We start from the raw sequence: 13,745 nt of genomic DNA on the forward strand, positions 1-13,745 counted from the left end.
CAAAATATGAGTATATTTGGAGATAGTCTTTAAAGATGTAATTAAGTAAAATATGTCATTAAGATGGGCACTAATCCAAGATGACTAGTGTCCTAACAAGAAGAGGAAATTAGAACACAGATAGGTACAGAGGGATGACCGTGGGAAGACATAGGAAGAAGGTGGCATCTAGAAGCCAAGGAGGGAGGCCTCAGATGAAATCAAACTCGCTGATACCTTGATCTCAGACTTTCAGTCTCTAGGACTGTGAGAAAATAAGTTGCTGTTGTTTAAGTCAGACAGTCTATAGTATTTTGCTATATACCAGCCTAGCAAATGAATGTACCAAGTACTTTCCCATTTCTTATTTCATTAAAATCTCAACGTACTCAAAACAGACATGTATGGTAATCTTATCCCCGTTTTGTAGATAAGGAAACTGTAGTTTCAGAGATGTTAAATGATGTCTCTGAGATCATCCAGCAAGTGAACACAGGATGCAGGACTGAGACAAGAATCTTATGGAGCCCACATGCTACCCACTTTCCATTCTTAGCAGGTGACAGACTAGAGGACACCACAGCTTTGGTCTCAGCAATGCCCTTAACAAGTTGTGAGATCTTCACACAGTCATTTATTTTTTAACATCATTTTTTTCATCTGCAAAATGAGGGGGTTGAATTGGCTATTCTAAAGACTAAATAGACTGAGTCTATATAAAAGGCTTATCAGTTTTAAACGTTGAGCTCAAATCATTGCTTTCACTCAAACTCCTAAAGAAATGATCTCTGTAAACTCATTTCTAATGAAAATTTACCGTTTTGGGAATCACTTCATATTTTGCCTGCAGAAATTAAGGCTCTATCCAAAAATTTAAATACTTTAAAATGTTTTGAAATATTATCTTAACTCATTTCAAAAGTTATTTTTATAGGGCTTGCATCCCATTAGTTAATTTTCTGTTGTTAAAGATTTCTCTATTCTGAACTTTTAAGGATTGTGCATAGTTTCAAGAACAAAACACAGGGGGCTTCCCTGGTGGCCCAGTGGTTAAGAATCCACCTGCCAATGCAGGGGACACAGGTTTGAGCCCTGGTCCGGGAAGATCCCACATGCTGCGGAGCAACTAAGCCCGTGCGCCACAGCTGCTGAGCCTGCGCTCTAGAGCCCGCGAGCCACAACTACTGAAGCCCGTGTGCTTGGAGCCCGTGCTCCACAACAAGAGAAGCCACCTCAATGAGAAGTCCACGCACCGCAAAGAAGAGCAGCCCCCGCTCGCCACAATTAGAGAAAGCCCACGTGCAGCAATGAAGACCCAACACAGCCAAAAATAAATAAATAAAATTTATAAAAAAAAGAAAAAGAACAGGATTAAAATTTTTTTACAGAAAACCCAAGTCCAGTCTTAAAATGTTGAGCGAATAATTGTATAACCCTGAATGAGAAAGTAGTTGCAGACCTTACTTTCCAGGTCTGAAAAATTATGTAAATACTTTCCTGCAGGCCTAGCAGGAAAGTCTGCCATTAAATAAAAGAACAGCTGTGAAATACCTTTGAATTCTTTGGAGGGAAGTTGCTGCAAGGTAATTAATAAAAACTCATAGTGTTAGGATATCTTTTTTCAATAAGTTCCTTAGTTTTAAAATATGATGTGAATACTTGGTTTGGATTGTTTTCATACCTATAGTGACTATACATTTCGTTTGCCAGAAAGAGGAAGTACATTGTGTAAAGTAAATTATACCATAATGGAGGATAGCAGCTTATATGACTGTAGGGGTTAGAATTGTGTATCACCTCTTGTGTGTTTCCAACTAAACAGAGGCAGTCTCGCCAGGAGGGAGAAAAAAAAATTCTACAAACCACAAACTCCATCCAATCACAAAAAGACAAATCAGCCTTCAGGCAAATCAAATGTCTTCAGTTAAAGCTTACCTGGATTTGGCACTCTGCCCATCTTTTCTCAATCTCTTAACAATCTACTTTCACAAACAGTTAAAAACATGCATACTGAAAGGCATTCCTTTGCAACCTTATTCTTAAAAACAAGGAACTCTTTAGCCCAGGGAAGACTTGGGAAAAGAACAGTTCCTCTCGGACTTTGCAACATGTGAATATGGGATTAGTGGGTGGGATTGACGTGTGCTCAGGTACATAAATACAGGCTTGGGCTGAGCCAGCATACTAGGAAGCTTGGACTGCATTGAGGCCACCTGGCTCACACAGACAGGTGGGTGGGAAAATCCAGGTAAGGCTCCTGACAGCAGCGTCGGAAGGGCACTTATTGAATGAGCTTTGGCCTTTGGTTCCTGTGTAAAGTTGCAGGCAATGCACAGGCAGAGGAGTGCAGGGTAGTTCCATGGGCAGTGAAATGGGATTTGGAGAAGGAATCATGGGATTTCCACCAGAGGCTTACTTTGGCAGAGCTATGCTCCGGAGCTGGTTGAAGGTATCGCTTTCTCGGTCAGGAAATGAAAGGTTTAAGAGTGAGCGGACTCCAGGAGTTTTCAAGCCCGGCACAGGGTCCAGGGTCCCCTGTCTTAGTTACTGAGCCCTGATCACCATCTAATGCTCTGTTTCTTTCCCACTGGCAAAGCAAAGACCCACAGGACTGTGAAAGCTCAGCTCAGATTGGCTGCTTGGAATTACAGTTCAGAATATTACTGCAAATCAGAAAACAGTTTTCTTTCTGTGTCTAATATAAAGATATCCTTGTTGCTTCTTCAATCTTTAAATTCATGGGATAGGCTGTACAAGGAGAGATCTGGTTGCTTTCCTGAGGCATTTATGAACAGGGACACTGAAACCTCTTGCAAGGCATTCCTTGCTGAAGATAAGAAGACAGAGATATAATGAAAAGTGAAAAGTTCTGGTTTTGAAGGATGTGTGTGTGTGTGTGTGTGTATGTCTCCAAATTATCAATGTCCTCGGTGGTTAGCTTTCTATTTTGAGGTGGTTTATGCAGGCAGTTTGCCGATCACAGTCTATTCAGTAATGAAAACTCAGTACAGTGAATCTCAGAAAGTCAGCTCAGAGAAGGATGTTTGTACAGCAGGAGTTTTATTCGGCTCCCTTGAGTCATTCTGCCATAAAACACGTATAAGATATCAATAGCTCCAGGGCTTCCCTGGTGGCGTAGTGGTTGAGAGTCCGCCTGCCGATGCAGGGGACACGGATTCGTGCCCCGGTCCGGGAAGATCCCACATGCCGCGGAGTGGCTGGGCCCGTGAGCCATGGCCACTGAGCCTGTGCGTCCGGAGCCCGTGCTCCGCAATGGGAGAGGCCACAACAGTGAGAGGCCCGCGTGCCACAAAAAAAAAAAAAAAAAAAAGCCTTTGTACCAAAAAGGCTGGAAGACTTGGAGCACACTTTAGTTGTTTCTTTAAAATGCTGGATAATAAAAATTGTTATTGGCATTTCCATATCTTTATGGGTATAGAAAATGACCAAAGTGTATCCCTGTTTTTTGGCTTTTGTCTTTTTTGAGTGAGATGTTGTGTGGCTACGTACTATAACACAGGTAATAATTGGTCAGTTTAATACAAGGCATCATCTGGATTTGGTGACTTAGCAATGTCTTTTTTCAGAATTGGCTAATGCTTAACAAAGGTTCCCACTTGCTCTATCAGAACATGAGAAACTTTACTCCTTAAAAATACTAAGCATTGATGGTCCATCCTGCTTCCCTTGCAGAGTTCAGTTGATTTAATTTGAAACATACACGAATATTAGAGTTAGGTGTTTCTTTTTAGGAAATTTCAGTCCTTGGCTTTATTGGCATCCCAAGTATCCAGCTTTGCATGTTATGGTCCCTGGATAACCCTAGTGATTGGCTAGTGCGATTCACTTTGCTAGCTAGCTAGCTCACTTCCTCACTCATTCATGGATCTTACCTTGTCATTCGCTTTGCCATTCATAAGCATCTGCTTCACAGTAGTGTAACATTCCCTGAGAATTAAATTTGGAATACTGGGAAGGAAAAAAATATAACAAAGAGACATCCATGGGGTTGGTTTCTCTGTGTTATGAGTCCCATAGAATATTTTTTGTGCACTAAAGTACATGCCTACAACCACCTACCCTAACAGGCCTGCACTGAGAGTCAAAGAATTAGTTCACTGAAAGAAACCTGCACTGATGTATTTTAACCAATATATAGAATTTGAGTAAATATTACACTAGGGAGAGAGTCTTCTGGGTGCAAGTTTTTAGTTAAAAGATGAAGCTGGCAGTTTCTAAATGAAATAAATCATTTTACTCAGATCTTATTCTTCAATGGCAGTGTCCTCATTTTAACAAAATGTTAAAGAAGTATGTATGTTTAGGGTAATTTTTTCAGGATGGGAAGATGGGAGCCAGCATTGCAAAACGGCACAATCCAAAAGCCTTGGCTCTATGCCCATCTCATGAGTGTTCACTTCTCTGAACTTCAGATTCTTCATCTACAAAATGAGACAATGGGGAGGTGGGAAAAGAGGATATAACCCTTAAGGTGTTTTCCAGTACTACAATTTTTTAAATATAAATTTAAAAGCAAATTCCCTTAGCTATAAGAATATATACATCTATCTACTTATTTTCTTAAAATATATCTATTTCTATATAGATATATATCTATAGAAATATATCTGTTTCTATATTGTCGATTTCTATGGAGATCTTCATATTTTATCTATAGCATATAGAGGTAGAAGATGATATAGATAGATAGATAGATGGTAGATAGATATTCATACTATGTATTCTTAGGAAAATTCTGTGGAAGGTAGTTTTTGACTCCAATTGCACGTGTTCAATCTCATCTAAGCCTCAATTCCTGTTGTATCCCATGGTTGTGCTACAATCTGAAGATTTCGAAAACTGCTAATTCTCTTTTGTTTTATTGACTTTTTGCTTATCTGTTTGCCTTCCATAACAGATTTGCCATGGAGAAGATTTCAGTGTCAGCATTCTTGGTACTTGTGGCCCTCTCCTACACTCTGGCCAAAGAAACCACAGTCAAACCAGGAGCTAAGAAGGACACAAAGGACTCTCAACCCAAACTGCCCCAGACCCTCTCCAGAGGTAGGAGTCAGCTTCTTGTCGGCCTCCAGTTATACTCAGTTGGTAAAGATTTAACACTCAGAGCCGAGAGTTGTGTGCTGAGCATATTTTTTATGTGTTGGTCCTAGATTGATACAAGTTTATCATTGTTTCTGCTTTCTCTAGAGGTTTTTGCTCTTCTTTAGCATCAAGTATATACTGATCCCAGCTTTACCAGTGCTTTTCAACAGCTTTGGACCTGAGAATATAATCACTTTAAATATACTGGTTCATTTTGTTCTAGGTTGGGGCGATCAACTCATCTGGACTCAGACATATGAAGAAGCTTTACACAAATCCAGGACAAGGTAAAGACAAGTTTTACAGAATTCCCTCAAAGCTCTCAAGAGCACCATCTAGTGATCTTTAGCTACACATGAAATCCTACTCATTAAAGATGATCCAATCTCTCTTTGTCTCTTAAAGCAATAAACCCTTGATGATTATTCATCACTTGGATGAATGCCCACACAGTCAAGGTAATTTATACTTCTAAATATAATTTCCTTTATAGGCTTTTAGCTCTAGGGCCAGGGTCCAGCTCACTCATCTTTACATCCTTAGCACCTAGCACAGCTGAATTTAAAAGAATATTTTATGTAGTAAAAACATATTTTAAAGTAACTTCAAATATTTCCACAGTTTGTATTAGCCATTGGTTCAAATTTTGAAAAAACAAGCTCTAGAATTCATCCTTGACTTCTTGTTTTCTGTTACATCTCATATCCAATACACCAGCAAATACCATTGCTTTATCTTCACCGTCTATCTGAAAGCCGGCACCAGCCTCATGGGCACACCACCTGTGCAGTCACACAGGACCCAGTGCTTAGTAGGTTCCTATGCTTGTAAAGCTCTGTTGTTGCTGTCTTAAAATTCGTAATAATTTTTGAACAAGAGGCTCCATATTTTCATTTTGCAATGGGCCCCATATATTATGTAGGTCCTGCCCAAATCCAGCCACCTCCGATTGCCTCACTGCTACTGCCCTCATCCAAACCAAGTTTAGATCTTGCCTTGACCTGTAACAGGCACCTACCTGGTCACCCGACAGTCAGTTCTCCACACGGAAGCCATCATATCCTAACACCCATGTGCTCAAGTGGCTTCTCATCACAGGTAAAATTAAATCCAGATTCCTGATCATGGCCCGAACGGCTAGACATGACCTGGCCCCTGGCTGCCTTTCCTTTCTTACCACTCTCGCCGTGTTTTCCCTCCACTGCATCTAGCCTGGCCATTGTGCTTTCCCTCAAAGCATCCAAACCCATTCCCAGCTCAGGGCTATTGCTCTTGCAGTCCCCTCTGCCACGTGTGACATATCCCTAACATCTCAGAATGCAGCACCCTCTCATTTCTATGTCACCTCCTCAAAGAAGTCTACCCTAACCACTCTGTAGCTTTTAAACCTCTTGCTTTGCTTTATTTTTCTTCAAAGTACTGTTATCTCCACCTAAAATTATTTCCTTGTTTATGACCTGTCTCCTACACAAGCATTTGAGCTCTATGAAGGAAGCACATTATTTTTTTTTCCCCCCACTGCTCTATTCCCAGTACATGAAACAGTCCTGCCACATAGTAACCACTCAGTAAATATAGGTTAAAAAAATTAAGGGACGAATGAATGAATGATTGGATGGGTCAGTAGCGAAGCAAAGCTAGTCAATGGCCTAGATATTACTTCACTAACCATTTGCAGAAAGGGCGGAGTTGAATATTGTATTACAAATACAGTTCAACTTCAAATCCAACGGAGAATAATGGTTTTAACTGGTGATGAAATGAATGCTTAACAATCTTTTCTTTACATTATAGCTTTAAAGAAGGCATTTGCTGAAAATAAAGAAATCCAGAAATTGGCAGAGCAGTTTGTCCTCCTCAATCTAGTTGTAAGTTTACTCTTCATCCTGCCATTTCTCTGTGGCTTACAATTTGAAATGGATGGTTCATTTTCCCTGTACATCTTAGTCATACTGCATTAACGGGGATGTGCTCCAAATATCTCATCTCATAGATTACAATGAGGAAAGATTTTATTTCTTGCATGTCTACATTTTTATTTAGCAATTAATAATTTTAAGTTGTCTGACAAATACTCTCCTGTGGTCCAGAATTTCTCTGCTGCTGTAATAAGTGGAACGTTTTTGTCATTAAAAATTCCTTGCTGTGCCCCTTTCGCCTGCAGTCCTGGCTGCTCTCCACCCATTCTTAGTCCGTGTGCCGTCTCTCCCCAGAAGAGATGGCTCTCCAGGTGTCCAAATCTAATCCTTCCACACGTGCTGTGGCCTCATGCTTTCCCGTCCTACTTCACCATCACCACCCCTCCTGATGGTCAAGCTTTCTGCCTTTACAAGTTCTTCTGCTTGGTATACAAACGGTATCCACTTTCCTTCCGAGAGCAAACAATCAGTAAACTACTCAGAAAACTCCTCTCCCTAACTGTATGCCCCTGAAGCTTCTCTGTCATCCTCTTTCCAGGTTGACAAGTTGGCTTTTTCAAGGGGCACCCACGCCAGCGGTTCTTCCTCACCTCCCTTCCAAGGCACCCCTTCCTCTTTCTACCCCTTAATATGAGTGACTTCATGAGTCTCTACTTGACCTACTTCTCTTTTTATATTTTATATTCCCTATGGACAATTTCATCGGCCATTAATCAATGCCTGCTTACCGATAACTCCCACATCTTCCCCAAACACGCAACACCTTCCAACTTATGCACACAGCCTAGTTCCAGAAATCTCGTAATCAGCTTCAACTCGACACGTTCAACACTGAATTGATCAGCAAGGCCCAGGTTTTTCAAAAAGCTCTTTTTTCTCTATTCCTTATTCCATTAGAGTGTTATTCTAGATGTGAGCCTCCCACTCACCTCCGGCAGTCAAGAAGCCCTGCGGTTCTAACTTTGCAACATTCCTGCTATTGGTCACTTCCCTATCAATTGAGGACCGCTGTTTTAGCCTAAGAGTTTTTCACCTTGCCTAGCTTATTGCAGTATTACTAAGTGGCTCCCTGCCTACAAAATAAATCCCATCTAATCCCACATGATTGTCGGGGGTAATCACTCTAAAAACCAAACTGCAATCATGGCGCTTCTAACACCCCTCCAGTGGTTCTTTTTTTCTTAATACTTTTTCTTTTTATTGTGATAAAAGTCACATAATATAAAACATAGTATTTTAACCATATTTAATTGTACAGTTCAGTGGCACTAAGTACATTCACATCGTTGTGCAACTCATCATCGTCCATCTCCCGAATTTTTCACCTTCCTAAACTGAAGCTCTGTCCCCGTTGAACACTAACCCCTATGTCATTCCCCCCTCCCCCCTCCCCACACTGTCCCCCTTTGTCCCCTGGCATCTACCAACGTACTTTCTGACTCTATGAATTTGACTACTGTAGGTACCTCACATAAGTGGAATCAAACAGTATTTGTCTGCCCCTAATGTATACTGGAATGCATTTCTAAGGTTAACTTAATGTGTGTCCTACAAACAGATTGTACCTTCTTTTTTCTTCCGCCTGTGCTATATAGTAGGCCCTCACCAGCCATCTACTTCATACGTAGTAGTGTACATTTTTATGTCAACCCCGATCTCCCAATCCGTCCCACCCCCCTCTCCCCACTTGGTGTCCATACATCTGTTCTCTATGTCTGTGTCTCTATTTCTGCTTTGCAAATAGGTTCATCTGTACCATTTTTCTAAATTCCACATATATGCGTTACTATATGATAGTTGTTTTTCTCTTTCTGACTTACTTCACTCTGTATGACAGTCTCAGTGGTTCTTATTTATTTATGAGCAGACGTAAACACTGTGGCATGGTGTGCAAGGCCAGTCACAAGCCAGCCCTTGAAGTAGCTTTCTAGCATCTTCTCTCACTACCGCCTCAGGTATCCCTACCCTTTAGTCCCATCCAAACACTTGGTTATATAAAGTGCTAGGCCTTTCCTCTACCTTTGTATAATCTTCCCCCCTCCACTGCCTGGAGTGACCTCCTTTTCTATATAACTGACTCCTATTTACTTTTTAAAGATTCCTCTTTACCCACTTCAGAAAGTCCTAGTGGAAGCTGCAGATAAAGCTAAATGTCCTGCTCTGGGCATCCAATGCACCTGTATATCCTTCATCATAACATTTCACCCCCTGGATCCTAAATATTCCTTTTCCTAGCTGTATCTCCCTGTTAAACAAAGAAAATTAAAAAATGATAAATGGATACACGAATTCTCAAGATAGTCCTGTTTTTGCAGATTCTCTAAAAATGACTTTCTTTTTTTTTTTTTTTTTCCATTATGCTAGCTCCTCCTACCTCACCCAAGCTCCTTCCCCAAACACTGTATTCCTTCCAAATTCTCCCTTACTGAGTTTTCTGGCTCTTTGTTCACCACATGCATCAGCTTTTTACCTCATGTTCTACCTCACAGTCTGCTCTGTCTTATTATTTCATGCATGTAACTTGCCTCCCCATCTATATTATAAACTCTCTGTGTTAGAGATGTGCCTTATAGTGTCTTAAGATGCCTAGCCCAGGGCTTCCCTGGTGGCGCAGTGGTTGAGAGTCCACCTGCCGATGCAGGGGACACGGGTTCGTGCCCCGGTCCGGGAAGATCCCACATGCCGCAGAGCGGCTGGGCCCGTGAGCCATGGCCGCTGAGCCTGCGTGTCCGGAGCCTGTGCTCCGCAATGGAAGAGGCCATGGCAGTGAGACGTCCGCGTACCGCAAAAAAAAAAAAAAAAAGATGCCTAGCCCAGGAATGGACACACTGTTTTAACAAGTTTGAAAATAACTGAAGAATATAAACAAACTGAAAGCTGCTTTTTTTTAAATCTTAGTATGAAACAACTGACAAACACCTTTCTCCTGATGGCCAGTACGTCCCCAGGATTATGTTTGTTGGTAAGTAAAAGTGACAATGAGATGAAACACACTGTGAACATTACACAAGTGCCGCCACGTCTCTGCCTCTGTCCTCCACACCGTCACGTGCTGCTCCACCATGGCCAAGGCCACGACGAAGCTCTACTGGGGAGGTTTAACTTTCAGCTTCACAACCTATTTTCATTAGGAAATGCAAGCTTCTACCTATTTCCATACATGACATTTTTTCTTCATCTGCTAATTCTAACTTCTCATCTTCTGCCACAAGTACACCTGAGAAAGAAGCACCCTGTTAACTGTTTAAACGTATTAATCATGTCCCTGAACTGTATCAGGTCTGTAAATATTTAATCAGGCAAACTTTTGATTCCTGTGCTGGATTTTTCTTTCTGACATTTTCTGATCATTATTTCTAGGCAAGTTATGAATATGGGCTGAAAGAAACAAAAATCAAAGGAGACATGCTCCTTCCGGCCACTGGTACTTTTCACGTGCCGTTCCCTCTGCTGGAAAGCTTTTCTGCTTCCCCCCTCGGTACCCCCAGGTCACCTGGTTAATCACTGTCATTCACTGACCTGCTCAAACCCCCACGATGTGCTCTTGTGGCACCATGTTCCTCTCAATGGTCACTCTTTCCTCAGTCTTAATTTTGTATTTATTGGGTGATTGTTGAATAAATATTGCCCCCCATGTGGCAGGGACTAGATCTTCTTCAGCTCACCATCATATTTTCAGCATGACCCTGTGGTAGGCTCGCAATAAGTATTTGTTAAATGACTGAACAAATGAATTGAGTTTGGCTTTGATCCAAGTGATACTGATAAAAGGGCAATCCATAATTAAATCTGTCACATAGCAGAGCTCACTCTGATCGAGCAGATCACCTCTGTAAGGCATCCAAGTTCACACTAACCTATAAAACGGGGGCAAGAAAAAGTGAAGGGAGAAAAGGAGGAAGGTTGAACTAGAGCTAATCTTACAGATTTGGTTTTGTTACGATTTAGAAAATTTAGACCCTTAAATGAAAGGGCCCTTATAGGTCATCCAGTCACACCCTGTGCAGGAGTTCTTTTCAGAGTGCTCCTGTCTAAGGGCTTTCTAACCCCCGTTCAATTCCTTTCGTCATAAGAACTAGGTCCCAGGCAGCTTGCTCCTTCCGGCTCAGTAGTTCTCCACGAGGCCTGCACATGCGAATTGCCTGGAAGATCTTAAACATCAAGCTGCCCAGGTTACACCTCAAACCAATGAAATCAGAATCTCAGTGGCTAGGACGCAGGTGGCAGTCTTTGAAAGCTCTGCAGATGACTCCACTGTGCAGCTGAGGCTGTAAGCCAATGCTTGGGAGGTGAAAAAGCTTTTCTGATGTATTATGAAGATGAGACCCTGTGTCTGTATCCTCTACACCAAGCAGAAGTAGAGTAGGTCTTAAGTCTTTCTTGAACAAACGAAAGTCCTGTAATTTAAGTCTGCTGGTCCTAGTCCAACCTTCTGAAACGACAGGGATTGTCCATCAAGTTCAGGTGACAGACTTGGCATCCATGTGGCTGGGCCTCATCTTTCCTCCTCATCTAATTCTCAGGACACGGCCCATAGCCTCCTTCAATCACTTATCTCAAGGCAAGGTTGCTAGGCCTTTGCATACCCTACTACCTCCCTTCTGGATGCATCTTATTTATACCTGTTTTTTCCTCATTAACTGATAACTTCAAGTAAATATAAAACACACACACAAAAAAGGATTTAAACCTTTAGGAATATACGTATAAGGGAAGAAGCCTAAATCTCTATTTTTAAAATGCAGCTACTTAACAATAAAGTAAAAAAACTACACACTTATTTCACCTTGGCTGGTCTTAAGGGCTTGCATTCTTTTATTCATTTAAAAAACAAACAAAAAAAACTTTGGTTTGGAAAACTAGCATTTGATGTGAGTTCCTAATTGTCCAGGTTGCTCTTGGTAACATATTTCAATTACAATATAATCATTTCAAAAATTTAAAGTAATTCTTTAGTAGAGAATGCCAATGTTTTCACCAAAAAAGCAAAACACCATCCCAAGAATGTATATTATCCTATTTTCAGGTTACTATAGATAGGACAGCAGGGTTCTTAACCTTTTCCACAAATAGCACTGCACGGCTGTTGAATGCTCCCAGTTTGGCTTTGGGTACCAGCTGCAGAGGCCAGGTTGCAGACTGGATGGAGTAGAATCTCATCCAGCAGGACACATTGTGTTCTTTTCACGGGATGTGGATAAACATGTAGGCTTCATCATGCAATAGGGGTTATTTTGAAACATAGTACTCCATTCCCTTTGGCTTTTTCTTTGTAGACCCATCCCTGACAGTTAGAGCCGACATCACTGGAAGATACTCAAATCGTCTCTATGCTTACGAACCTTCGGATATGGCTCTATGTAAGTGTTACCTCCTTTGAACATCTGTTTCACTGCTGTACTGGAAGGAGAGCTCACATGGGGAGGGGAGAAAAAGCTGTGCTCAGAGACCCCAGAGAACCAGTCTGACCCTAACTGGCCTTGTGTCCTCCGGCAAATTACATTCAAGCATTGATCTCACTTTTTTAAAAACTCAATTAAAGATGAGTTATTTAGATTAGGTATCTTTTCCTCTAGGAGAATCCTAGGACCCTATTACCTCCTTTTCACGTTTCTCTTAGACTCATTTAACTCCTTCTACCACAGACCTGAGCGCAATAGTAATCGTACCATTACAATAGCAGTAGTAGCAATCTCAGTGCTTTGTTCAATGCTTTTCTCCAAGTAACAAAAGTGAAATCATTTAGTCCAGCTTATTAAAGTTGAATTCAAGTTCAATTTTAAAGATCAGTAGGAAAGATGGTTCCAAATATTTGCCAAGATACTGACTTCCCCTGGGGTCGCCATAACATGAAAAAAAAAAAAAAAGTGTGAGACTCAAGGCAGATGAAGAGCCTCAATGGGAGACTGTACCTAGCTGTGACATCTAATTAGTCCTTCTGGGAAGAAAATTGAGTCTTGTCATAGGAACCAATTCACTCAATGACTAGTGACTATGTAGACCTGCACTGCCCAATATGTCAGCCATTAGTCACATGTAGCTGTTTTAATTAAGGTTTTAAAATTCAGATCCTCAGACACGGTAACCACATTTAAAGTATTCAGTGAATAGGCGCTGACTATTTTTCATCATCACAGAAATTTCCGTTGGGTGGCACCAACCTAGAACGTTATGCTGGGAAGGATTATGAGGTTGTGTCTGGGCAGCAGGAAAGAATGTCCCGGTCCATTATCAATGTCTCCAGTAGGTTCTGGGTGTGCCAAGGGAAGCACATTCCAAATGTATTGACCATTCTTGAGATAACAGTATAGATCTTAATAAGACTTTGGGTTCCTTAAAGGCAGGTATTCCGCACAGGTAATATCACCGTGCCTTGTAAAAAAAGGCAGTTAATAAACATTGGAAGAGAACTAGATTATAATAATAAAAGCCGTTTCACATACTTTTAGAAAAAAATTTACAAGGTTCCCAACATTCATGCTATATCTATCAATGTGATTTCTGATGATGTGCTGACTTTCATAACTTTTTCCCACATTAGTGCTTGACAACATGAGGAAAGCTCTCAAGTTCCTGAAGACTGAATTGTAGAGAAAAAACAAAATCTGCAAGCTCCTCCCTTTGTGTTGGGCCTTGAGACTTGGAACCAGAGGAGATTTTAGAAGACTGTGGAGAAGGCAGAAGCACTGGTGAACCTACTGATTAGATGATGGGTTCATGTTACAACAGCTCTTTTTTTAAATT

General features: G+C 41.1%; 1 protein-coding gene across 1 annotated transcript; it reads left to right on the top strand.

Moving 5' to 3' along the window:
- Nucleotides 1-4,750: 4,750 nt before the first annotated feature.
- Nucleotides 4,751-12,526, top strand: AGR2 (anterior gradient 2, protein disulphide isomerase family member). Its single transcript, XM_082846547.1, has 6 exons — nucleotides 4,751-5,043; nucleotides 5,306-5,369; nucleotides 5,488-5,540; nucleotides 6,877-6,950; nucleotides 9,900-9,963; nucleotides 12,278-12,526. Exons 1-6 carry the CDS (start codon nucleotides 4,905-4,907, stop codon nucleotides 12,379-12,381), a joined length of 498 nt encoding a protein of 165 aa, XP_082702673.1. The 5' UTR covers nucleotides 4,751-4,904; the 3' UTR covers nucleotides 12,382-12,526.
- Nucleotides 12,527-13,745: the final 1,219 nt, after the last annotated feature.

This window comes from Leucopleurus acutus, assembly GCF_964270905.1.
Source record: "Leucopleurus acutus genome assembly, chromosome: 9".
In the NCBI taxonomy this organism is placed as follows: Eukaryota; Metazoa; Chordata; class Mammalia; order Artiodactyla; family Delphinidae; genus Leucopleurus; species Leucopleurus acutus.